The sequence below is a fragment of the Mustelus asterias genome, chromosome 10 (assembly GCF_964213995.1).
Source record: "Mustelus asterias chromosome 10, sMusAst1.hap1.1, whole genome shotgun sequence".
NCBI classification, from domain to species: Eukaryota; Metazoa; Chordata; class Chondrichthyes; order Carcharhiniformes; family Triakidae; genus Mustelus; species Mustelus asterias.
This window is the reverse complement of record NC_135810.1, coordinates 60,634,660-60,659,707: the sequence shown is the minus strand read 5'-3', so window position 1 is coordinate 60,659,707 and position 25,048 is coordinate 60,634,660. Positions and strand designations below refer to the sequence as shown.

General features: G+C 45.3%; 1 protein-coding gene across 1 annotated transcript in view; it reads left to right on the top strand.

The window, feature by feature from the left end:
- panx1a (pannexin 1a) overlaps positions 1-19,477 on the top strand; it is a 46,870-nt gene extending 27,393 nt beyond the window's left edge. Inside the window, exons 3-5 of the mRNA XM_078221798.1 lie at positions 5,507-5,724; positions 9,682-10,358; positions 14,984-19,477. Of these exons, the coding sequence (XP_078077924.1) occupies positions 5,507-5,724; positions 9,682-10,358; positions 14,984-15,102 (1,014 nt within the window). The 3' untranslated portion in view covers positions 15,103-19,477. The remainder of the gene's footprint in view (positions 1-5,506; positions 5,725-9,681; positions 10,359-14,983) is intronic.
- Positions 19,478-25,048: the final 5,571 nt, after the last annotated feature.

Here is a 25,048-nt window from a genome sequence, read left to right as displayed (position 1 = left end):
ACCTCCTGCAACAGCACTCTGATTGACTTCCCTATACAGCCTTGCAGTTGCAGCATTGTTGCTGACAGCCCTTCCACAACCCCCGGGTTTCCTGATGCATCTCCACCAGCCTTGGGAGGAACAAACCCAGAGGCCCAGCAGCTGGCTTGGGGACAGCTGAATCTTGGCCTCCGGCAGACCTCTGTGAGCCTGAGCCCTCGGATGTGCCCACTTCCACCTGATGTGTATCAATGTCTGTGATGTGCTCACCAGTTCGTGACCCAGAAGCCTCAACACTAAAGGTACTCACCATGGTGATCGTCTCTCTGTTGGTGGGTTGTGTGGTCCATGCTGGTGACGCTTCAGTGGTGCTGCCCTCAGAGGATTCCTCAGTGCCTCCCTCCGAGGTGTCATCCAGGGGGTCGTGGGCAGTTTGCTCCAGAGCAGCAGGGGCGGTGGCAACACCCGAAAGGCCTCGTTCCTCTGGGTCCAGAGCTGCAATAAAGAGCACACATTAGGGGAAGGGAGGCAAAACATTCCATGCAGCATCGCACTTACTTCGAGGAGGACCTGGGTTGAGGGTGCGTTTCTGTTCACTTGCATGCTGGACGCCGACCTGGCTGTCGGTGACCAATCGGCATGACCCATCACCCCCTGCCAGCTCCATGGCACGCTCCTCGACGCTAGTCAGCTGCTGCAGGTCAGGCACACCACCACCAGTCTGTGTCATCTTGCATACATTGTGAATGCTCTTTTCCTGTGGGAACATAAGGTGGATAGTAAGCATTAATATATTGCAGTGCATGGTGCGCAATGTGTGCCTGTGTCTCGGGCATTGCGCTGGCAGTTTCGGGGAAAGCGGTCACCACTGAAGGGTGCTCATTGAGGGGTGAGGGGAAGGGGTTAAGATTCTGTTCCTGGGGGAAGGGTAACTTGTTGCATGCCCTTCAGGTCCTCAGCAGGGTTTGAGATCCATACCAAGCACGTGCGGGGTTCCAAGTGAGATGCTCACTCACGCTTGCCGGCCAGACCGGTCAGGCTCCTGGCATTCACCACTTCTGCCACCTCCTCCCACAATGCCATGGCGGATGCACCCGTTGTGTGAGGGCCCTAGCTGGGGAAGATCCTCTCCTCCATGCCATCTATCAGGGAATGATCACAAGCTGGGGTTGTGCATGACAGCACAATGCAAGTTCTCTGCAGGGCAGCAGTGAGGACAGTATGTTCAAGGGATGGAGGGATTCGGTACCTGCATTATCCAGAACCCTGGGGGTGTGGGGTGAACAGGCAGCCATGTCTGTGTGTGGGGGGAGATGGGGGAGGGAGGCCAGCGATGTCTGTATGGTGGAGGGGGGCCATGATATCTGTATTGGGGAGGGGGGCCACGATGACTGTATGGGGGAGGGGGCCACGATATCTGTATTGGGGAGGGGGGGCCACGATATCTGTATGGGGGAGGGGGGCCAGCGATGTCTGTATGGGGGAGGGGGGCCATGATATCTGTATTGGGGAGGGGGGCCACGATGACTGTATGGGGGAGGGGGGCCAGCGATGTCTGTATTGGGGAGGGGGGGGCACGTGACTGTATTGGGGAGGGGGTGCAGTGATGTCTGTATTGGGGAGGGGGTGCAGTGATGACTGTATGGGGGAGGGGGGCCAGCGATGTCTGTATTGGGGAGGGGGGCCACGATGACTGTATAGGGGAGGGGGGGGCACGTGACTGTATTGGGGAGGGGGTGCAGTGATGTCTGTATTGGGGAGGGGGTGCAGTGATGTCTGTATTGGGGAGGGGAGCCAGCGATGTCTGTATTGGGGAGGGGGTGCAGTGATGTCTGTATTGGGGAGGGGAGCCAGTGATGTCTGTATTGGGGACGGGGGCCAGCGATGTGTGTGGGGGGGTTGTGCGGACCAGCAATGAGGCCAGCCATGTCTGTGGGGGCCAGCGATGTCTGTTGGATGGCAGTGATCTGGATGCTGGGTAGTCTTTTCAGCGATCTCCCAGCGATGTGCGCATGCGCGGGTTCCCGCTCATCCCACCGATTTCAGGCTCTTTGGTGCGAATAGGCCCCGCCCACCGAGCGTTTAATGATATTCACGATTGTGACCTCTGCATTGCACAGAGTGGGGAGATTCAGGTCTGAAGTTGCACTGAAAAAACAGTTGTGATTTAGACCAGTTTTCCTGCCAATTCAGCACTATTGGGAGAATCACCCCCTATGTTTCTTTTAAAGTTTATTTATTAAAGGCCTACATTAACGCTGCAATGTAATTACTGTGAAATTCCCCTAGTCGCCACACTCTGGTGCTTGTTTGGGTCAATGCACCCAACCAGCATGTCTTTCAGACTGTGAGGGGAAACCGGAGCACCCAGAGGAAACCCACGCAGACACAGGGAGAATGTGCAAACTCCACACAGACAATGACCAGGCCGGGACTCAAACCCAGGTCCCTGGCACTGTGAGGCAGCAGTGCTCTGTGATACTGTGCCGCCCACATCTATGTATGTGTACATGTGTTTACCTGTGTACGTATGCATGTGAGATGCAAGTCTTTTTGGGAAATTTTGCTACTTCCGTTGTGCAATGTTTCGAATCAGTTACTTTACAGCACTTTGTTCATGAAGCCAATCTATCTTTGATGTGCTGTTTCACCTATGTTAGGCTTTGTAACTAAAAATGTAAACCCCAGAACCTGTAAGGTGGCACATGTTGGCATTAGGAGTGAGATGCAGCTGTCCAAGATCTTGGCTGATGATCCTGCTGAAGCTAATGTTCAAGCAGAAGAAACATGTAGGCCGGGATTCTCCCAAACAAATTCTAATTTGCGTAAAAACGGGAGTAAATCCCGCTGGTTTTTTAGTGTGATTTTCAAAATGAACCTCCCACATGCTCTGTGCATTGCAGAGAGCCCTAGCGAGACTCACGTTGAAAATCTGTGTGTGGGACCTATTCCCGCTGGAGAAGCCAGCAGCATAGTGCGGAGTGAGTCACAGCCTCTGGATCACTGGCCAGCATAGCAACCCTGCATCGCTGGGTCCCAGACATCTCCGGTCAAGTCCCAAACACCCAGGCCACCTCAATCCCTCCAGCCCACCTCAATCTCCCCCCACCCCCACACACTCCTCCCCCAGCCCCCGCAGTACTGACCCCCACCACCACCCTGATGGCCAGTCCCAATTATCCTCTTCCTTCCCTCTGTCACTGATCCCAAGTGCAGAGTGGCAGTGGAACCCCCCCCCCACCTACATAGGCCTTACCCCACAATAGGCCCCTCTCCCTCTGACCCTGCCTCTTGGCACTGTCTGATGCCCTGTAGGCAGTGCCAAGATGCCCCTTGGGCATTGCAACTTTGTCCCTTTGGCAGTGCCAGTGGGCCAGACTGGCACTGCCCAGGGGGTACCCTGCTTTACCCCCAACCTCCTTGGGGGGCCTCCTTGCCCTCCCTGTACTGCAGCGGGGTTGGCTGCCTGTTCCCCGTCAGTGGGGAGCTGTTGTAAACCCCGCTGGAGTGAAACCCGCCTGGCAGAGTAGGAGAGGCTAGCGGGCTCGGAGATGTCAGTCCTGGGCCCGCTAATGATATTAAAATGCTCATTTAATTATTTCAATCAGCTGCTGCCCGGGAGACACATGGTGCCCATGGGAAGCCCACTAAATGGTCTCCACCGATGTCTCTAGCAGCGCAGTGGGCTGGGAGAATCGCCCCGTAGATCCTCACACATACAGGGGTGGGGTCTGCATTTTGAAAAAGAAATGGCTGGCCAAACTTTTAGTGTTGGTGACAGGGTGGTGTTTCTGGGATATAATCCTGGCCCGTAGTTGGGTCTATATTCACCCCTTGGCTGGCCTCTATGATAATTTTTACCAATGATACTTGTGCCAGACACATACACTGGTTCCCTAAGAAGGACTGAACTTCCTTTTGAGCTCTCAACCAGGCGTTGACACTTCCCTCAACCTCGTCCCTCCTCCATCACAAACATTGGCAACTTCAACCCTGTTAACTCAGCTTATTTCTATTTACAATATTATAAATAAAATGTTTTATTGGGTAGGCTAGAAGTCCCAAAGGAGAGTCCTTCACTTGGCGTATTGAAGAGATTTTTTGAATCTCTCTTTTATTTCAATATCTGGCCTTACAAAATATCTGCGAGAGAAATTACACAACCATAAAGTAAGGCATTGCTGTAAGCCAGGTCACAAACGCAGGTTGGGTTTAATATATTTCAGTTGTACAGAGTGGAAGCTGAAAGTTCTGGTATACCCAGCTTAGCATAGCGAGATACTGACCATTCTCCAGCAGCTCTCGCTGCTGCTGGTGACTTCACGGCCGGACATTATTAGGTGGTGATTTCAACCGCATCATTAATATGGCTGGATGATCAGGCAGGGCTGACAGCAAACTGAATGCCATGTCCAGACTCCTGATGGAAATAGCAAGCTGCACAACATCTTCAACCCTGGGAATGGAGTGCTGCATCAAGATTAGATGAGCTTGTCTTTTCCAGGGTATACTTCCTGTTCATGTCCCAACTGCTCATGGTGAGATACACTGACCGGGATTTTATGACCTCGCTCGGGCGAGGCTCATAAAATCCTGCCCGAGGCCAACAGAGAATTCTGTTCTGAGAGCCGTGCCGGTAAAATTCCGGCCACTGTGTGTATTCTCTGACCACTGCCTCCTACAGAAAGATCAGAAGATTGGCAGGGGGACATGGAAGCTGCACATGAAACAGTTGACCCCAAAAATCAGGGATTGGAGAACTGTGAAATCCCTCTTTGAGTCCTCAAGGAAAACGTCAAAATATTCTTCATCTTCAAATGTATTCAGAAAGTGAGAATAGGGCAGACGGATCTATCCCGATTGAAACAAGTACGCAGAACCTGCCCCTGCTGTAGTTGATGGGTGTTGATGTCAAGCAGGATCTCCAAAAGGTGAAGAGCCAATAGTGGTTCTTTTCCTCTGTGACCTCCAGGATCATCATCTAGCCCAGTGTTCACTCTGTGGAGAAGGATGAGGCGTGCTTGCGTTTCTTCTTCCAAAAGGTACACAGAGGGAGAGAGCTTTGTGATCAGCATCCTGAAGGAGGAAGGTGGCTTGGTAACGTCATTGACATAATAAGGATCAGCAAATCCTTTTATGCTGGGCTGTATGTGATGAAGCATAGTCTTAAAAGAGCTGTTGATGGCCAAGTGTTACATCCCAAGCACTTTGTGCTGAGGGACAAACTAAAGCTTGGGGTAGACTCCACAAGGGCTCAAAGGGGAAAGGCCACAATCTAAGGTCCTCCCACCGTCGTATACAGCGAGAACCCTTCCAGGGCTGTAACACCAGAGAATGTTGGATATATAATGTAAAGTGTCGTGAGGTACCTCATACACTATTGAGGAAAATTGAGCTGCATTGATGTAACATCAAATCCGAGCTGTTTTAATGTGAAGTACTTTTTGCAAAATTTATGAGTACTTTAGTTGAAAATCAACATTTTTCTGCATTAACATAATTGTTATTTTTGATTTTTTTAATGCAGGTTTTTCCATATGTTCTCCTGCTGGTTGCAATCCTTATGTATGTTCCAGCCTTATTCTGGCAGTTTACAGCAGCACCTCAGCTTTACGGAGAATTGACTTTTATAATAGAAGAGCTTGATAAGACCTATAACCGTGGAATCAGATTAGCACAGCACATTGTCGGCACCAGTGGATTTGACGCTAACAGCTGTTTCCAGTCCTTTGGGGAACAGAGCGGGTATGTAGCTAAGCAGATTGTTAGCTGTATATTTGTATGGTTGTAAATGCTGCTGCTTTGCCATCCCTCTAGGTTCTGCACCAGATTTATTTGCTGTGTTAAATAACCACACAGAATAGTGGGAGGATAAAGTCATATTTTCTGTATGGCTACAGTAACTAGCATTTATTTCATGTTGAATTGTATGTGAGTGAAAGATTAGCCTGTTCCCTAACTTTATTTTATTTTTAAAAAAAAGATAATGTGCCCCTTTAATGGTTATTTACAACACATGAACTAAATGGAGGGAATGGGGATTTTAAAATGTGCAATTTTATTGACAGGAACAAAAAGAGAAGCAGGCATAGTGGTAATGATGATTTCCCAAATCACTAATGAGCCATTTAAAATGAATGAGGAAAGGAAAATACCCAATTCACTTGCAACACACTATGGGTGGGATTTTTCAGCCGTTCCCAGTGGTGGGATCTTCTGGTCCTGCCGATGGCGACTCCCTGCCACAGGTTCCACCCCACTGGAGGGTGCAAACAGCGGGAAGCACTGTTGGCAGCAGCGGGACTGGAAGATTCTGCTGCCACCTAATGTGAAGCCACCTCTCCCCAAAACACGCTGTGGGAGGTGTGGAAAATCCCATCCAATATTTCTACACACTGCTGAGTGGCAAATTCTAAAACACCACGAGCATGATTTCACCCCCACCACCCCTCCCACCCCCTGCGAAGTGTTTTGTGGAGGTGGCCTGCCATTGGCCGGTGGTGGAATCTTCTGATCCTGCCACTGTCGACGGGGTTTCCTGTTCTATGACCCCCCCCCCCCATTCTGCTGCTGGGAAACCCGTGGAGATGGTTTGCCATTGGTGGGACTGGAAGATCCCGTCGGCAACAACAGCCGGAAAATTCTGCCCCATAGTCTGCATTCTCATCTCTCTTGTAGGGCCGTGGTAGTACAGAGCACAATTCTGATCCTGCAATGAGTCTGATCCATTTTTCTGACTCGGGTCCATTTAATCTGAAATGTGGTCTCCCAGCAGATTCCCCATCACCAAGGTGGAGCCTGCCACTGCTAAAAAGGAAAATTGTGGCTATGCTGCAGTGGGACTGCCAGAAGAGGTGGCCAGATTTAAAGAGACATAAGAGTCCTGAAGAAGAATTCATTTGTAAACCTTCCACAAAAATAATGTTGGTGAGATGGTGGTTTAGCCTCACTCTGGGATTTAGCCTGGCTTTCCTTCTTCCAGACCCAGTCACTGCTAGCATTCATAAAACCTCAGATTCTGCCTTGGCTGAAACCAGAGAACTCAGCGCGCTTTTGGAATCTAACCTAAATTTTAGATTGTATCATTTAAAACCTTTCCCGTACAGTTCAATTAGTTACTATTTAGTTATATAGATATTATTTGAAGGTCAGAATTATTTTTAATTATGCACCAAATAGAAAACTAGTTAAATTATCCAAATCATTAGCTATGTATGTATAGGAACATAGGTAGTCATGATGTGGACATTTCCACTCCATCTGACGAAGGAGCAGCGCTCCAAAAGCTAATGGTGTTTGCTACCAAATAAACCTGTTGGACTTTAACCTGGTGTTGTTAAAACTCTTACTAGGAACATAGGAACAGGAGTAGACCATTCAGCCCCTCAAGGATGCTCCACCATTCAACAAGGTTATGTCTGATCTGTGGCCTGTCTCCATGTACCTGCCCTAGGTCCATATTCCTTAATACCCCTGCTCAATAAAAAATTGTCTATCTCACATTTAAACCTAACAATTGAACCAACATCCACCACCGTTTGAGGAAGAGAATTCCAAACCTCCACCACTTTCTGCATGTAGAAGTGCTTTCTAACATCTCTTCTGAACGGCTTGGCCCTAATTTTTAAATTATAACCCCTGGTTCCAGAGCCTTCAACTAGTGGAAACAGTTTATCCTTATCCACTCTGTCCTTCCCTGTAAATATTTTGTAGACTTCTATCAGGTCACCCCTCAACTTTCTGAATCTGAGAGAATAAAGGCCTAATTTGCCTAATCTCTCCTCATAACTTAACCCCTGAATTCCAGGTATCATTCTTGTAAACCTGTGCTGAACTCCCTCCCTTCTAAGGTGTGGTGCCCATATCTGTTCACAGTACTCTAACTGGGGTCTAACTAGGGTTTTGTACAACTGCAGCGTAACATCTGCATCCCTGTACTCCAGCCCTTTAAATGCAAAGGCCAGCATTCCGTCGGCCTCCTTGATTATTTTCTGCACCTGTTTGTGGCATTTTAAGGAGATATAATTCTTAAGGAATATAATTCTTAACATAGTGGAGTACATTATTGCCTCCTGTTATAAATTGTCCAATTTTTCCTTTCATGGATTTCACTGCTATGAAAATCGGGTGGGTTTCATAGCAGGCAGTCAATCTGTTTCTCTTCCAGATTGCTGCCTATGTGGTGAAGTCAAAGATTTAGCCAAAGGAGTTCCATTCTCACTAGTGTTGATAGATGTGTTAAGTTGAATGCTGTTTTTTTCCTGGAGGATGAGAGGGAAAAGAAATTGATATATTTCTCTTTTTAAAATAGTTTTTGGGAGTATGTCACCTGATGCCCTGTTGACCAGAGTATGATGTATGGCTCCCTAAACAAAATTGCATTTTGTTATGATCCTCATTGAGACCAATAACTTTAAACAAGGGATTTAAATTCCTTGTGACTGATCACACTACAAGTTTTCAGGTTTTAAGACTTTTACTGCAACAACTGAACTAAAAGCAACATCAACTAAATACTATTAATTAGGCAACCAACACTTAAATTACAGAAAAGATATCCCCTCTTTAATTTTTAACATAATTGAAAACTCCATGCAACAGTTACACTTAACTGCCTACTCTCACGCAGAATTGCTGCTCTTACAGGAATGAGTCCAATATTGCTCCCAGTTTCCAATGGGTTCACTTCTCTCCATTTCACCAAGTTGTAATGTCAAGTAACTATCAAAAGGTTCTCTCAATTTCCAGAAAAGTCCCCAACCAATTACCAGCAGTAAGACCCACTCTGGTGATTCTTCCACATCTGGCCAAGCCAGGCAAATCTTTCAGCTTCCTTAGATTGTCATGAGATTCATTTCTTTGATCAGAAACCACCTTTCCTCCTGCATATCCACTTGCAGCTTGTACTCATTCTGCTGACCACATTAGCTGTCGTCCTTTGTCTCTCGCTCTGTGAGATCTCTCTTTTACTGTCCAAAAGCTTGGAGATTGAAAGTCTACCCACAATCAACATAGCTGTTCTTACCTTTGTTTCAGGTGTGAACATTTTACACTTTTCTCCCTATAAATCTCACCCTGGGCCTCCATGTTCCCATGGTAACCAAGCTAGCTGGCTTGCTGACGGATGGAACATGAAATCATAGAAATCATAGAAACCCTACAGTACAGAAAGAGGCCATTCGGCCCATCGAGTCTGCACCGACCACAATCCCACCCAGGCCCTTCCCCCATATCCCTACATATTTTACCCACTAATCCACGCATCTCAGGACACTAAGGGGCAATTTTAGCATGACCAATCAACCTCACCCGCACATCTTTGGACTGTGGGAGGAAACCGGAGCACCCGGAGGAAACCCACGCAGACACGAGGAGAATGTGCAAACTCCACACAGACAGTGACCCAAGCCGGGAATCGAACCCAGGTCCCTGGAGCTGTGAAGCAGCAGTGCTAACCATTGTGCTACCGTGCCGCCCTTACTGTGCTACCGTGCCGCCCTCATAACTCATGACTCACCGTGACTCATGACTCTTTTCATTAAACCATTTTATCTTGAATTAAAGAGACCGTCCTAATAAATAATTGCTTTGTAAAATCTCACATTCATAGAAAAATGATCAAAATAGTATGCACAAAACCTGTAAGAAACTATCTGGCACATTATAGGTCCTTTTTATTTAATGTTCTTTCTTTAACTTTAGTGCCAAGGAGAAAAGGGAGAATTTTTTCCAGTTCCCAATCGTGGAGCGTTACTTGAAATCGAAAGAAGACTCGTGGAGTATGTTGATGTTGTATCTTATTCGCAAAGCCCTTGCTCTCACGTTTCTTGTTCTTGCCTGCACCTACCTAGGATATTACATCTCTCTGACCTCTCTCACGGATGAATTCAGATGCTCAGTCAAAACAGGCATTTTGGGGAATGAAACAAGTATACCAGAATTCTTTCAGTGCAAACTCATTTCAGTTGGAATTTTTCAACTCCTAAGTATTGTCAACCTTGTTGTATATATCCTCCTTATACCAGTCGCAGTGTACAGTACAATTTTTCCTTTAAGAAAGAACTACACTTTTCTTAAAGTGTATGAACTTCTGCCACAGTTTGAGGTGATGAACATTACCAAAGGCTGTTGGAATGACTTGAATCTATACCTTCTATTTCTGGAAGAAAACATTAGTGAAATAAAATCCCATAAATGCCTTAAAGTGCTAGAACACATAAAAGGCAAGGGGTTCTCAGAACCGTCGGTGATGGATGCAATGATGCCTTTAATAGCCCTTGGACAAGTCAGATCAGATAAAGTAGATGGTTTGACCAAAAGCAAGAAAGCTGAGCAGAAATCTGACCCTAACATGGACCTGAATGCAACACAACTGAAAGGTAAGGCATTTTTTATTGAAAATGAACTTCAAAACAAATTTCCTCCACTTTTTACATAGAACACTGGGATTAAATACTTGAACTAAAATCACCCCTCTGCTCCGAAACAGAAATAAGTCTTTGTTCCAAATTGTGGATTTGTCGATGGCTGTTAATTCAAATAAAGATCAAGCACTTTCTGTTACAGACAACTCATTCACAACCCCAGTGTTACACCTGGGAAGCAAGTTGAAAATCTACCATATGGTCTTTGCCTCAATCAATATCTCCAATAAATCGTTCTAATCATCTGACAGTCTTGAGTGTTCTGACAAAAATATCCTTTGGCTCCACCCCCATTTCCACTGCCACTCAAATTCAACTGGCTGTCTCCATCCTCTTGAAGTCTAACACGACCCTCTTCAAACATTCACAATACTGCTGAGTTTTGTGCCATCTGTGAATTTTGAAAATGTGCCCTGCATATCCAAGTCTAGATCATCCAAATATATCAAGTGGTCCTAGTACCTACCAGACACCTTGCTGTGATCTGAATAGCAACCATCCACCGGTACTCTGTTTCCTGTCACTTAGCCAACGTCATATCCATGCTGCCACTTTCCCTTTTGTTCCATTGTATTTAACCTTGCTGGCAAGCCTGTAATATGGCACTTGATCAAACACATTTTGACAATCCACATAGACCAAATCAATTGCATTACTCTCTCTGTTACTTCATCAAAAAACTAAGTCAAGCTTGTTAAACACAATATTCCCTTAGCACACCCATGCTGCCTTTCCCTAATTAATCCACATTTGTTCCAAGCGAATGTTAATTTTGCCCTGGATAATTATCACTAAAATCTTCCCCAACTGAGTTAAACTGATTGGCCTACAGTTGCTGGATTTATTCTTGCACCCTGTTCTGAAAGAGATGTAACATTTTAAATTCCTCAGCAACACCCCTGTATCTAAGGAGGATTGGGGGCAGCATGGTGGCACAGTGGTTAACACTGCTGCCTCACAGCGCCAGGGATCCGGGTTCGATTCTCAGCTTGGGTCACTGTGTGGAGTCTGTATGTTTTCCTCATTTCTGTATGTTCTCTCCACACCTCTGGATACTCCAGTTTCCTCCCACAGTCCAAAAGACGAGCTGGTTATGTGCATTGGCCATGCTAAATTCTCTTTCAATGTACCCGAACAGGCGCCAGATTATGGCGACTAGGGGATTTTCTCAGTAACTTCATTGCAGAGTTAATGTAAGCTACTTGGGACACTAATAAACTAGAAACTAAATAAACTAAATTATGGTCAGAGCCGCTGCAGTTTTCACCCTTACTCAATATTCTCTAATGCACCATCCAGTCCAGGTGCCTTCTCGGCTTTAAGTATAACCAGCCTTGCTAATAGCTTCTATTTATGACTTTTTAGCCCACCTCTCCATCCTGGCTTTCTAGCCACATTTCTTCATCTACCATATGCCTGACACGATTGTTTTTCTAATGAGCTTTGTGTGAGAAACCTTAGTGAATATCCACCGACAATGCATACGCAGGACATCTGAGCTTATTTGTACTGATGTGGAGATGCCAGCGTTGGACTGGGGTAAGCACAGTAAGAAGTCTCACAGCACCAGGTTAAAGTCCAACAGGTTTATTTGGTAGCACAAGCTTTTGGAGTGTCGCTCCTTCTTCAGGTGAGTGAGGAGTTGTGTTCACAAACAGGGCATATACAGACACAAACTCAATTTACAAGATAATGGTTGGATTGCAAGTCTTTATAGGTAATCAAGTCTTAACGGTATAGACAATGTGAGTGGAGAGAGGGTTAAGCACAGGTTAAAGAGGTGTGCTTTGTCTCCAGCCAGGACAGTTAGAGAGATTTTGCAAGCCCAGGCAAGTCGTGGAGGTTACAGATAGTGTGACATGAACCCAAGATCCCGGTTGAGGCCGTCCTCATGTGTGCGAAACTTGGCTATCAGCTTCTGCTCAGCGATTCTGCATTGTCGTGTGTCGTGAAGGCCGCCTTGGAGAATGCTTACCTGAAGATCAGAGGCTGAATGCCCATGACTGCTGAAGTGTTCCCCGACAGGAAGAGAACACTCCTGCCTGGTGATTGTCGAGCGGTGTTCATTCATCTGTTGTCGTAGCATCTGCATGGTTTCCCCAATGTACCATGCCTCGGGACATCCTTTCCTGCAGCGTATCAGGTAGACGATGTTGGCCGAGTCGCAAGAGTATGTACCGTGTACCTGGTGGATGGTGTTCTCACGTGAGATGATGGTATCCGTGTCGATGATCCAGCACGTCTTGCAGAGGCTGCTGTGGCAGGGTTGTGTGGTGTCGTGGTCCTTCTCCTGAAGACTGGGTAGTTTGCTGCGGGCAATGGTCTGTTTGAGGTTGTCGGTTGTTTGAAGGCCGGAAGTGGGTGTGGGGATGGCCTTGGCGAGATGTTCGTCTTCATCGATGACATGTTGAAGGCTCCGGAGAAGATGTCGTAATTTCTCCGCTCCAGGGAAGTACTGGACGACGAAGGGTACTCTGTCCGCTGTGTCCCGTGTTTGTCTTCTGAGGAGGTCAGTGCAGTTTTTCGCTGTGGCGCGTTGGAACTGTCGATCGATGAGTTGAGTGCCATATCCTGTTCTTATGAGGGCGTCTTTCAGCATCTGTAGGTGTCTGTTGCAATCCTCCTCATCTGAGCAGATCCTGTGTATATGGAGGGCTTGCCCGCAGGGGATGGCTTCTTTCACGTGTTTAGGGTGGAAGTTGGAGAAATGGAGCATCGTGAGGTTATCCGTGGGCTTGCGGTACAGTGAAGTGCTGAGGTGACTGTCCTTGATGGAGATGCGTGTGCCCAAGAATGTAACCGATTCCGGAGAGTAGTCCATGGTGAGTCTGATGGTGGGATGGAACTTGTTGATGTCATCATATAGTTGTTTCAGTGATTGTCCGCCATGAGTCTAAAGGAAGAAAATGTCTCTTATAGCGTCGGTTGAAGGTCCTGTGCAGTGAAGAGGTCTTGTTCAAACCTGTACTGAAGATGTTGGCATATTGAGGTGCGAATTTGGTCCCCATGGCTGTTCTGTGTGTCTAGATGAAGAAGTGCTTGTTGAAGGTGAAGACGCTGTGGTCCAGGATGAAGCGGATGAGTTGTACAATTGCATCTGGAGATTGGCAGTTGTCAGCATTCAATGATCCCATTTGACTCATAGACAGTTCCAACGCGCCACAGTGAAAAACCGCACCGACCTCCTCAGAAGACAAACATGGGACATGGTGGACAGCGTACTCTTCGTCGTCCAGTTCTTCCCCGGAGCAGAGAAGCTACGACATTTTCTCCGGAGCCTTCAACATGTCATCGATGAAAACCAACATCTCGCCAAGGCCATCCCCACACCCCCACTTCTTGCCTTCAAACAACCACACAACCTCAAACAGAGGTTGTCCGCAGCAAATTAACCAGCCTTCAGGAGAACAGTGACCACGACACCACACAACTTTGCCACAGCAACCTCTGCAAGACGCATCAGATCATCGATACGGATGCCATCATCTCATGTGAGAACGCCATCCACCAGGTACACGGTACATACTCTTGCGACTTGGCCAACATTGTCTACCTGATACGCTGCAGGAAAGGATGTCCCGAGGCATGGTACATTGGGGAGACTATGCAGACGCTACGACAACGGATGAATGAACACCGCTCGACAATCACCAGGCAGGAGTGTTCTCTTCCTGTCGGGGAACACTTCAGCAGTCACGGGCATTCAGCCTCTGATCTTCAGGTAAGCATTTCCAAGGCGGCCTTCACGACACATGACAATGCAGAATTGCTGAGCAGAAACTGATAGCCAAGTTCCGCACACATGAGGACGGCCTCAACCGGGATCTTGGGTTCATGTCACACTATCTGTAACCCCCACGACTTGTTTGGACTTGCAAAATCTCACTAACTGTCCTGGCTTGAGACAATACACACCTCTTTAACCTGTGCTTAACCCTCTCTCCACTCACATTGTCTGTACCTTTAAGACTTGATTACCTGTAAAGACTCGCATTTCAACCATTATCTTGTAAACTGAGTTTGTGTCTAAATATGCCCTGTTTGTGAACACAACTCCTCACTCACCTGAAGAAGGAGCGACACTCCAAAAGCTTGTGCTACCAAATAAACCAGTTGGACTTTAACCTGGTGTTTTGAGACTTCCTACTTTATTTGTACTATCAGTGACTTTTTCAAAAAGGGATTGTTAATATTTTTCCAACACGGCTTGCCTTTAGCAAATCTATGCTAACACCCTCAATTGCCCCATTATCTCAAAGGTGGTGGATTCAAAACGTTTTCCTGCAACCTGGTAACCCTCCCCACCCCAAGACTGAAATAAGCTGAAGGGAGTCCTCTGCTGGTTTCCTAGGTATGTTACAAGTCAACCTCAGAACCTGGTCAAATGCATTCTGGAGCATAAAGCAAAGAGTTACATCTAAAAGTCATTGAAAACAGAGAAATCCAAAACCTTTAGAGTGGGGAAAAAAGTTGACTGAAATTTCAAAAAACAGAATCATGCTTAACTATTGAAAGAACGTAATCTGAAATTTATTCATCATAGAAATGAGTAATCACAATCTTTTTACAATTGTTTTCAGTTATAACTAAATCAGTCTCTATAGAAGATGGGATCAGATCCACCGATGAAGAAAGAGATGAGTCCATGGCTCTGCGACAAAGACTTCTGGAATCTCAGACTTGCAGTTCAGACTGTTAAAACATGGAATTTAACAATTTGCATTCTGTTCCCAAAGATAAATATTAGACCTTTACTAACAGCAGTATTAGCAAGCTGTATACTTGTTGTAGGCCATTATGTTTCATAAATTTAAATCGTTTGTTACCTGGAAAAGTGCTCACTCTTTAAACAGGTACTTTCCTTTTTAATTTGTAATTCTCACGTTTTTCTAAGTAAGTATTAGTATTTTAGCAAGAATGTTGAGCAAGCTCAAACAAATGTAGCTTGACAGACCTGGTTAAAATTAATCAGGGAATGCAAAACTTGACTCTATTGAGTTGATGTCTCATTTTTTAAAATGAAGTATTTATTTATACTAAAGAGTTTGAAATAGTTCCTTGGTAGTACAGAACTTGAGTGCTGCTGAAAGAAGAGACATGCTGTCAAAGCTTTTCATCTTTCACTCATCAGGACAGACACAAGAATGCTGAATTTTAAAGGAGCAATAATTTACTGCATGAGTAAAGGGTGCCGATTGGTTAGTAAGTTGACTCTGGTTAAAGCGTGCCATGGAGAATACACCAGAAACAGGATACGTAGGCCAAATGCCCCAATGATGAATTAAACAGCCCAGGCAAAGTACTGATCATAACCAACCTGTCCTTGCAAAACCTAGAACAGAATGTCTTATTTTAGATGTGATTCCATGATTGGACAGCACTCACTGAATAATCCTGATTGGGCTAAGAATTATATAACACCAATTTAAGATTATCAGTCAGGCTCACAATGTGGCTCACTTTTATGCTTGTTAGAAGTTAGATATATTTATACTCAAGGACTTATTCTCTGCAGGCAAAAGGAAAATGTCCAGGCATTGCGCTTTTTTGAATTGAACAAAAGCATGAAGGACAATAGTTCCCTGATGCAGGCTCCATGGCGACATCTCGGCCAATCAGAGTCTACTTGCCAACTAACCAAGGGAATTATCGTTGAATCACTCTCACCATTTTTACCACTCATGCTGTCAGATTTTTTGAGATTTGACAGGCATACATTAGCCAGAGTTTTCCACTTCGTGTTTGTTCGCTTGTATTGTTTTTTGTCTATTTCAGCAAGTACTAAGAATATTGCAGCTGCTGTGTGCAGAAATGGAAAACCCCGACTATTATACTAGCTGGAGTGGAATTTCCCATGGAATGCACCCAGAGGAATAACGACTTTCTAGTGTGTCTGGGTTCAGGTATTGGAGTAAAAACAGGAACCAATATTGTAATAATTTTCAAAGAAGCTAGCAAACTAGGACCTTCCCACCGACTGATTCACTCGCATTTAAGACTAAAAACAGAAAATGCTGAAGAAACAAAGCAGATCAGTCGACAGTTGTAGAGATGAAGCCAGTTCTAAACGCTTCAAGTATCCTGCATTGGAAACCCTGTGCAGAGTTCCTATTTTTAAAATTCAGACTTTTTGATTTGTATTTTTCAAAAATGAGGGGCTGTCATTGTGCAGTTTTCATGACTGTTTCACACAGAATTCAGGAAAACGTGCCAGCAGTTTTCTATTAAAGTCATTTAAAATTCTGCCAGCCTTTTATTTAACATTGTCATGAGGGAAAAAAGTGATCTCTAATAATAATAATAATAGTTCAAACTCAAAACAAAAACACAGGCACATTGACAAGGTAATTGAAAGCAATCGACTCTTTGGGCCTTATTTTACCATTTTGATTCTAAGTGCTGGGCGGACTTGAAACTGGGAGTGTTTCTGATCCGACTTTTAGACCTATTCTGAGGCGCCCCCATACCCACTCCGCCTGCAAAAATAGTGACTCCGAATCGCGCTGCACAAGCCTGTGGGCGGGGCTTAACGCACCCGAAATCCTGCCGCTCCAGTCGGCGCCTCCAACTGCACATGCGCAGAAAAAAATGATAGAATGCCACTCCCTTTCCACATCCTTCCCGGGCCAGATAATAACTCCCTCTGGCCCCCACAGATGTTGCCCCACCCCCACAACATTACTGACCTTATACCCCCAACCCCGCCACCCAGACTGATCGTGGCTCCCTTCCCCCTCCACTGATCTCAGGCAGAGTAGCAGTGGACCCCCCGCCGCCCCCCTCCCCCCATCGATCTCAAGCAGAGGGCTGCTGAACCCAAAAGTTAGTACATTCCCATCCTCTCAGTCAGCAGATGGATTGCTGGTGCACTAGGTGAGATGTTGTGAGCTACCAAATAGTGTAAATTGGGTCTACCTGAGGGAGAGAGCCTGGATTGTCGCCTAGACCTGTGCAGATTTTAAAAAAACTTGTTCATTCACCTTACAAAGAAGGTTGAATGGGTATTGGTGGCTTTTATCCAGGAGCAAGGCTCCAAGATGCTGCCTGACCCACAGTATCCATCCTACTGTGATGGGCAAGTGCCGCAATGCCCAGAACTTGCATCAGATCTGAGGTGGAGTTTGAAGACTACAACACTCCCTTCCCCCACTATATCTTTACTGCAGATTCTAGTTCACAGAAAAATTTCTGTTAAATGTGACATTTCTATAATGTAATTGTTTTGTTTTAAATAATGAATGTAGTTGAGTAACTTAACTCAGTGGTTCTCAAACTGAAGTACACAAATCCCTGGGAGTCTGTGGAGACGATACCGGGGTCAGCAAAATAATGGGACAGTACTTACCAAGCAGGTCTTGTCATACGGGGAGGCAGTGTTTGAAGCTGGAGACAGACCTAGCACAAGCCAAGAGGCAGGAACAGACTATGTCCACCACATGTGCAGCACAGAGTGGGCTGTCTGTTTCACCTAAGAGGAGAGTTCAGGTGGAGGAATGCTGAACACAACGCACTGATGGTTAAATCTGGAAATAATCTGTAAGTAAATATCTGTTTTCTTAAAAGAATTATTGAAAAACATATTCCGAGTATTACATGGCATTGTAATTTTGATGTTCGGGGGGCGGGGGAGGGAGGGTGGATGTTTCCATGATTGGTAATCCACTTGGAAAAGAGTTCTTCAACCAAAAATGTATTGTGAACCACTGATTCAGCAGAAATGACATTGGTGTCTGGTACTGTGTTGATGTGAGAGTTAATTCTGTTTCATCATCCAAGACCATTTTAACATGCTTGCAACCTTAGCCTCTGTATCAGATATTTACTTAATTGAAACCAAGAGAATATTTTGCAAGAATCATCCAGTTGTAAAATGCTGTATGCTATCTTCTATCCATGTTTCCAGTGGCATCATTTCATCAGCCGCCTTTTACTGCTGTTTCAGTAGGAGTTCATATTGTGCCTTTCTTCAATGTTTCCAAGGTCAGATTGCACAACTCCGCCACAATGCATTTCCCCCATTAGAGGTGCATGGTAGTTTTAAGCAGTGCAGCTTCTAAGTGGTGCTCGTGCTGTTGGTCCCCTGCTGATGCATCAGTCAATCAGGAACATGGTTAGTGGTGACAGAATGCTGAAATCATTCAGATCAGCAGGCAGCTTCGTGTGTTGTCTGCATGACAATGAATGAGTGTGGGATAACTGCACATCCCATTCCCCACATGGCTTTGTGGGGCTCTCCAATTTAGGCCCATCCCTTGTATTATATGTGTTGTCAGGAAATACTGTTGATGTCTATCCTATGTTTTACTAACTCATCATGGCTAAATTCCTTTGTAAGAGTTTTGACAACACCAGGTTAAAGTCCAACAGGTTTATTTGGTAGCAAATCCATATCATAAATCATAAATCCACATCATAAATCTCCACATCATAAATCTCCACATCATAAATCTCCACATCATAAATTCCTTTGCACAGATTTATCTCCAGTTGTTGCTATTTTAATGCAATTAAGTCTTCATTCGATCATTGTTAGAAGCAATCGAGTTATAACATCTGGCCATCATGTGCTTGCTCTAAAGTGTTTCACATTTACCTTTCAAAATCCAATTATAATTACCTCATTTTATTCACATTGCTTTATAATCTTTTTATAAACTGTACTAAATGGAGTAAGCTAACAAAAAAGAATACTGTTAAAATTCTGTTAGATTTTTGTCTCTTAATGATGAATGAAAGATTCAGGTTTTATGTGTGATTACTGTAAGCAGGTATTTTAACCCTTTATGACTTCTTTTGATATTGAGAATTCAACTGAATGTTTCTGTCTCTCATATTAATCTGTGTGTTAAATTAAAAGTACCGTTATGTTATTTAACTTATTTAAGACTGAGCCCACAGTAAATCTGTGGCATAGGAGCTGCTGACACTAAAAAGAACCTTGACAACTAGCATTTTATAAAAGTGTTCAATGTGAAAATTTTGTGTAAATTATATATTTATGTATTTTTCAATGGATGATGAAACTTTCCCATTTATCATTGCTGCCTTTGTTTTCTTAAGTAAAAGTGGTTGAGAACATTGCTTGAATTGTCTTCTTTCTTGTTGCCCTGCCTTCTTAGATCATACCGCTTGCAAAAAGGCACCAAATTTCAAGACAAACAAACTTATATACAAAGATAGCAGACCAGCTGATCCATCTAACCTGTCCCATATAGCAATGATGCCCGATGTGTCACAACACAGACACTGCCTACCCAAATGCGAGGCTATATAATCTGAGAGAGGTGAATATTCAGAGAAAAGCCTGCGTCAATTAGGAGGAAGTATGGAAATTTCCTCCTTGCACAACGAAAAATATTTCAGAAGATTGTATTTACACTGATATTTGTTATAGTGCCCCCAGCTCTCCCCGCCCCAGCCAAAAACAGGTCCAGCTCTCTCTTGAAGGAATGCAGCAAATCACCTTCATTGCAATTTACACAGGCATAACATTCACTGGGAAAAGAATCACCAAATATCCAACCAATGTTGTGTGACCACCAATCTTCCCAAATCTATCTGACTGAAATAATTGGCTCATTAAAATATTTCTATCTTTTTATTATTGTATAAACTCTTAACAAAATCACCCTTGAGTCGACATCTCTCGAAATATACATCATCAGCTCTGAGCTTGTTCAGACAGTTTAAGTACTTTAAGCTGCAAATTAATCTCGTGGCCATCACTGCACTGTTTCCAAAGCTTGAACATTAGCATTAGAACATGCACCTTTCTAATTTAAACATAACTTGCCAAACATTAGGACATCAGCTATCAGAAATAAATGACCCGTAAGAAGCTGACGTGAAAATTAAATCATTTTTATCGTTAACTTGTGTTATTAAGAATATTAAGATGGAATTGATTCAGCATGCACACATTTTGTTACAGTTGGAATGCAATTGATACTGGCATTTAAGTACTTTAACAATGGTTTGTCTTCTTGTTGCACAGGGTTTTGCAGGAGCAGTAACTCTTTATCATATGGGCCGGGATTCTCCCAAAATAAGTGCCCAACAGGCAGGAAAACAGGAGAATTTCCCACCCATTTTTGGGCGTTCATAGCTGAACAAATTTCTGTGCATCTCTGTGCCTCAGAGAGGTTCATGCTAGTAAGTTGGAGGGTGGGTCCTCATCCCGCTGGAGAGGCCGGCAGCATGGTGCTAAGTGGGCCACTGTGCATACACCAGTCTGACAGTGGGGAGATGGACGCATGCGCACTGCCCCCCTTGACAGTGGGGAGATGGATGCATGCGCACTGCCCCCCATCACCCCCCCCCCCCCCCCCCCCCCCCCACCCAACCATCGCCGGCCACCAATTGCTGGTGTCTCACGATTCTTTTGCAGGCCCCCCCACCCTGATCGCTGGCCTACCTGCCCCCCCAACAATCGCTGGCCTAGCCGTTTTCCCCCCCCCACCCCGATCGCTGGCCTAGCTGTCCCCCACCCACCCCCCCCAATCGTTGGCCTAACCGCCGCCCCCCCCATCGCTGGCCTACCCAAACCCCAGCCCCGCGCAGATCCAATCGCCAACACCCCCATTTCCAGCACAGTGGGCAGTGCTGGGGTACCCGGTTGACAGCACTCAGTGAGCAATGCCAGGCTGCAAGGCTGGCACTGCTTAAGGGGCACACCCCTGCCCCCGACCTCCCAGGGGGCTTCAATGGCCTCTACCCCCACCTAGAGTGAACATGCTTGTTCCCCATTGGTGGGGAGCAGTTGTAAACCCCTTCGGTGGGAACCTCTCCTGGCACAGGGGGAGATACTAACGGGCCTCGAATAGCGATTTCCATATTGTCGTCAGCCCCATGCCAACCATGAAAGAAAGGGCCTGGGAGACTCGCGATCAGCCAGACGCCAGTCGTGAGTCCCGCTAGAGGTTCCCCCGCTGATGTCTCCCGGCTCGCTGCACTACTCGGGCAGCACAGCGGGCTGGGAGAATCCCAGCTTTGGAATTGCATAATGCACGGGGTTACAGGGATAGGTCAGAGGGGACGGCCTGGTTGGCATGTTCTCTTGGAAAGTCAGTGCAGACTCGATGGGCCAGATGGTCTCTTTGGAAGGATTCTATGGTTCTATGAGGGATACAGAATATACAGTCAATGATAATGCATTGGTGCAGTTCTGTCACAAATATGCTGAGGAGGGATTTCTTATGGAAGCACTTGAGTGACATATTGCTACTTGGTTCCATAATCCAGAATATTCTTCCGTCCTGCTAGTTAGAAATATAACTGGAATAAAAGAAACTAATGTAGACAGGAAAAAAATTGGATGAGGCTTGCTTCAGCGTGTGGCTAGCGATGTGCAATTGTCCATCGCCTGGTCATGCTGAGGCTGACAGCAGACAAACCTCATGTTGGCTGGCGTGAAAGTCTTGGGTGACTCGACCCTTCCTCCTCATCTTGCTGTTCCTTCGAAGGCGGCCTCCACCTGATTGTAAAGGTTATGATTTCACGAGAGCAAGGTTGTGAGGATGCAGCCAATCACCACAAACTTGGAGACCTCTCCAGAGCAGGAGGGTTTGACCGAGCAGTCTAGACAGCAAACCATTATTTTAGAATGCGAATGGTTTGACCCATGACACTCCTGGTGCCTGCATGGCTCTCACTATAGGCACAATATCCTCAATGGCATAAGCTGGGTACATGTTGTGCATCCCTTGCCACCCTAGCAGCCAGCCTCTGGTTCTTCATGGTGACCCAAAGATGACAGGTAGAGTTGACTGACACAGGATGAACGCATTGCGGCTGCTGCCAGGATAGTGGGCATTCACAAAGATGTGCTTCTGGGCATGGTGGCTTACAAGCTGGATGTTAATGGAGAGGTAGCCCTTGCAGTTATAGGACATATCCCCATCAACATATGGGGCCACAGAGCTACTTGCACGGAGTTGGTTGCACCCTGTGTCATTGAGAATCCTACTAATCTGGCAAGTCTACATACTTTCTTCTACCTCCAATCAGTGAGAAGATAGTGAAGACCCCTCTCCTTCTATCTAAGGCATATATCCTTGATGCAGTGATGGACAGCAAAGTGAGATATTGCAAATGTTTGCTGCTCCTATCTTGAAGGATCCACCAGCAGAGCACTCCAGCGTGACAGCGACCTTACTAGCCACTGGCAGCACCATCCTCACTCTGTTGTGAGACTGCATGTCAGGTAGTAGGGGTGGCATAACTCAGTAACCACTTTCTGATTAAATGCGGGCACCCCACGTGCTGCTTCTCCCTGACTCTGTGGACAACCTCTTTTCTCTGCTGCCTGTGTTCCATTCTGAAATCATGCTCAACAGAAACTGTAACTATAATCCTCATTACTGAAACAGACTTTCTCCGGAGAGGCCAACTAACTCCTCTAACTTCCTTATCAAGATCCAGAGCACTCCTGGAAAATTAAAGAAAAGCTTGCAAATCTCCTCCAATAACACAGGATTACAATGCATCCACTAACTCTGCACTGGTAAAAGTCAAAAACACTTCACCTGGAAGTGAATATTTGCCGTTTAAATAGGGAAGGGTGGCGGGGTCATGGGTGGGGTAGGGTGGAGGATGATGGGAATGTCCTGTGTGCAGTGAATGCTTGTCCAGCTAGCAATTAGGAAGATAGGACTTGTACAGTCCAAAATGGCAGATTGTGCACCCAATCAGAGTCAGATGCTGCTTGATATGACGGTCCATCCAGTCTGCATGCCCCTGGTACTCGCTTGGCAAACTCAAGTTATCTCTCTGTCAGTCAGGGTGCCCCCATGGACTGCACCAAAAGCATTCAGGGCAACATCTTTTTGAGCTCAGGGATTTTATAGTGCCACAATTATGGTGTTACATTTTACGGCCAAAGAAACTGTAAACAAGAAAGGCTGATGTTAAAGCTGTAACATTTATTGATCCACAATTAAAGGTGACATATAAATATTGATCTAATGATCTTTAGATCTAATATTGTTACAATCCTGTTAAAGACCGTTAATGCTTAAGTTAGTGCTCGGAAACTGAACAATTAACCAACAGAACTACATCACAAGATTTCATGTTTTTAAAACAAAAAGAACTAAAAAAAAATTAAACAAAGCAAGCACCACTAACTTAACACTCATAGCTCATGAATACTGATGCTCTAAACTCAGGGGCAACTTTATGTGCATGTGTTATCACTGACTTAACTGAGTAAATGTTTCAAGCTTTCATTTTGGCTTGAAATCATATTTTGGTGTTTGTGCACTTTCTACCATTTCTCAGGGCAGCAACTTTCTGACTTTGCTATTTCTAATGCTTTCTCTGCTCTTCTTACTGCCTCCCATTTGAAATTCTTGGCTTGAAAATTCCGTTGATGGAGTGAGAACAACTTTGTTCCATCTGCACTCAAAATAAAATTACCAATGTAATTTTGCAGTGAGATGCGAAGCTAGAATTAAGTTTCAGTTTTATGAAATTATAAGTAGAGTATGTGGAAGTTGTTGCTAGAATCTCAGGTCTGTAAGCAGTAATTTGTTGCACACAGCACAGTCAGCAAACTATAATTTTCAAGAGCTGGTTTTTACGTGTCCTTGTAGTGATTCGGAGCTTAAGCCTCATCTTCCCTCTAAATCCCTACGTGGTGGTGGCCATGTAGTTTATGTTTTCCTTTCACTGTCTCTGGTGGTCTAATTTTAACTCTGGGTGAGGCAGCAAGGCCTCCACATTGTCACTATGAGATTGGGGCTATTTCAACACCCTAGCTTGTTAGCACTTAGAGGGCAGACTGCCTATCCCAAAGGATTGGGAAAACTATCCAACTGCCCACTCAATTTCCTGTGGGATTGCCTGACTCTACTTACTGACCTTGGCACCAGGTCCAGACATGACATCCAACCTGTCGACCCTTCAAATCCTCCTCACTACCATGTGGGGGCATGTGCCAAAAGTGGGAGAGTTGTCCCATAGACTAGTTAGGTAACAGCCAAACATAGCCATACTTCACAGAATCATAGCTTTCAGCCAACATCCCACACTCCTCCATTACCATAGGTCCTTTCCAACTGCAGGACTGGCTTACCACAGCTGATGAAAAGTGGTATACATTCAGAAGAGAATGACCCTTGGAGTGCTCATGGGAAGTATCATGCATCAGGTCCAACATGGGTGTCATAGTCATGTCATAAAACTTACTGAAAGATGGAACTTTGCTGTTAAAGAACAGCATGGCGATACCCAGACCTTATTAATCCACAAGAGAAGCCCAATGGGTCACATAGGAAAAGAAGACTAGAGGACACCATCTCTTACCCAGCACACAGGAGGATCTATCTTTAAAGTTACCTTTGGCAGAGAAGCTTATTTGTTTTCCCTGCAAGATTATTTTTTTTACTACAGGAGCTCGACCAACTCTGACTGGAAAGGCAGACGCTTGTTGTTTTTTGGAGTGACCCAACGTGAATCCATCACCAGAAACTTCTGACCTTCAGTTTCCTTCAGTGCATCAAGAGAGAATGCTTCAGGCTTACAACATCTCAACTATCATCGTGTAGACTGATTAGAAGTGACTTTCATTTTATTCATTAAGAAAACTAAGTACAACCTACATCTTTAGAAATCACCATTTCTTATGTGTGTATTTTGTGTATATT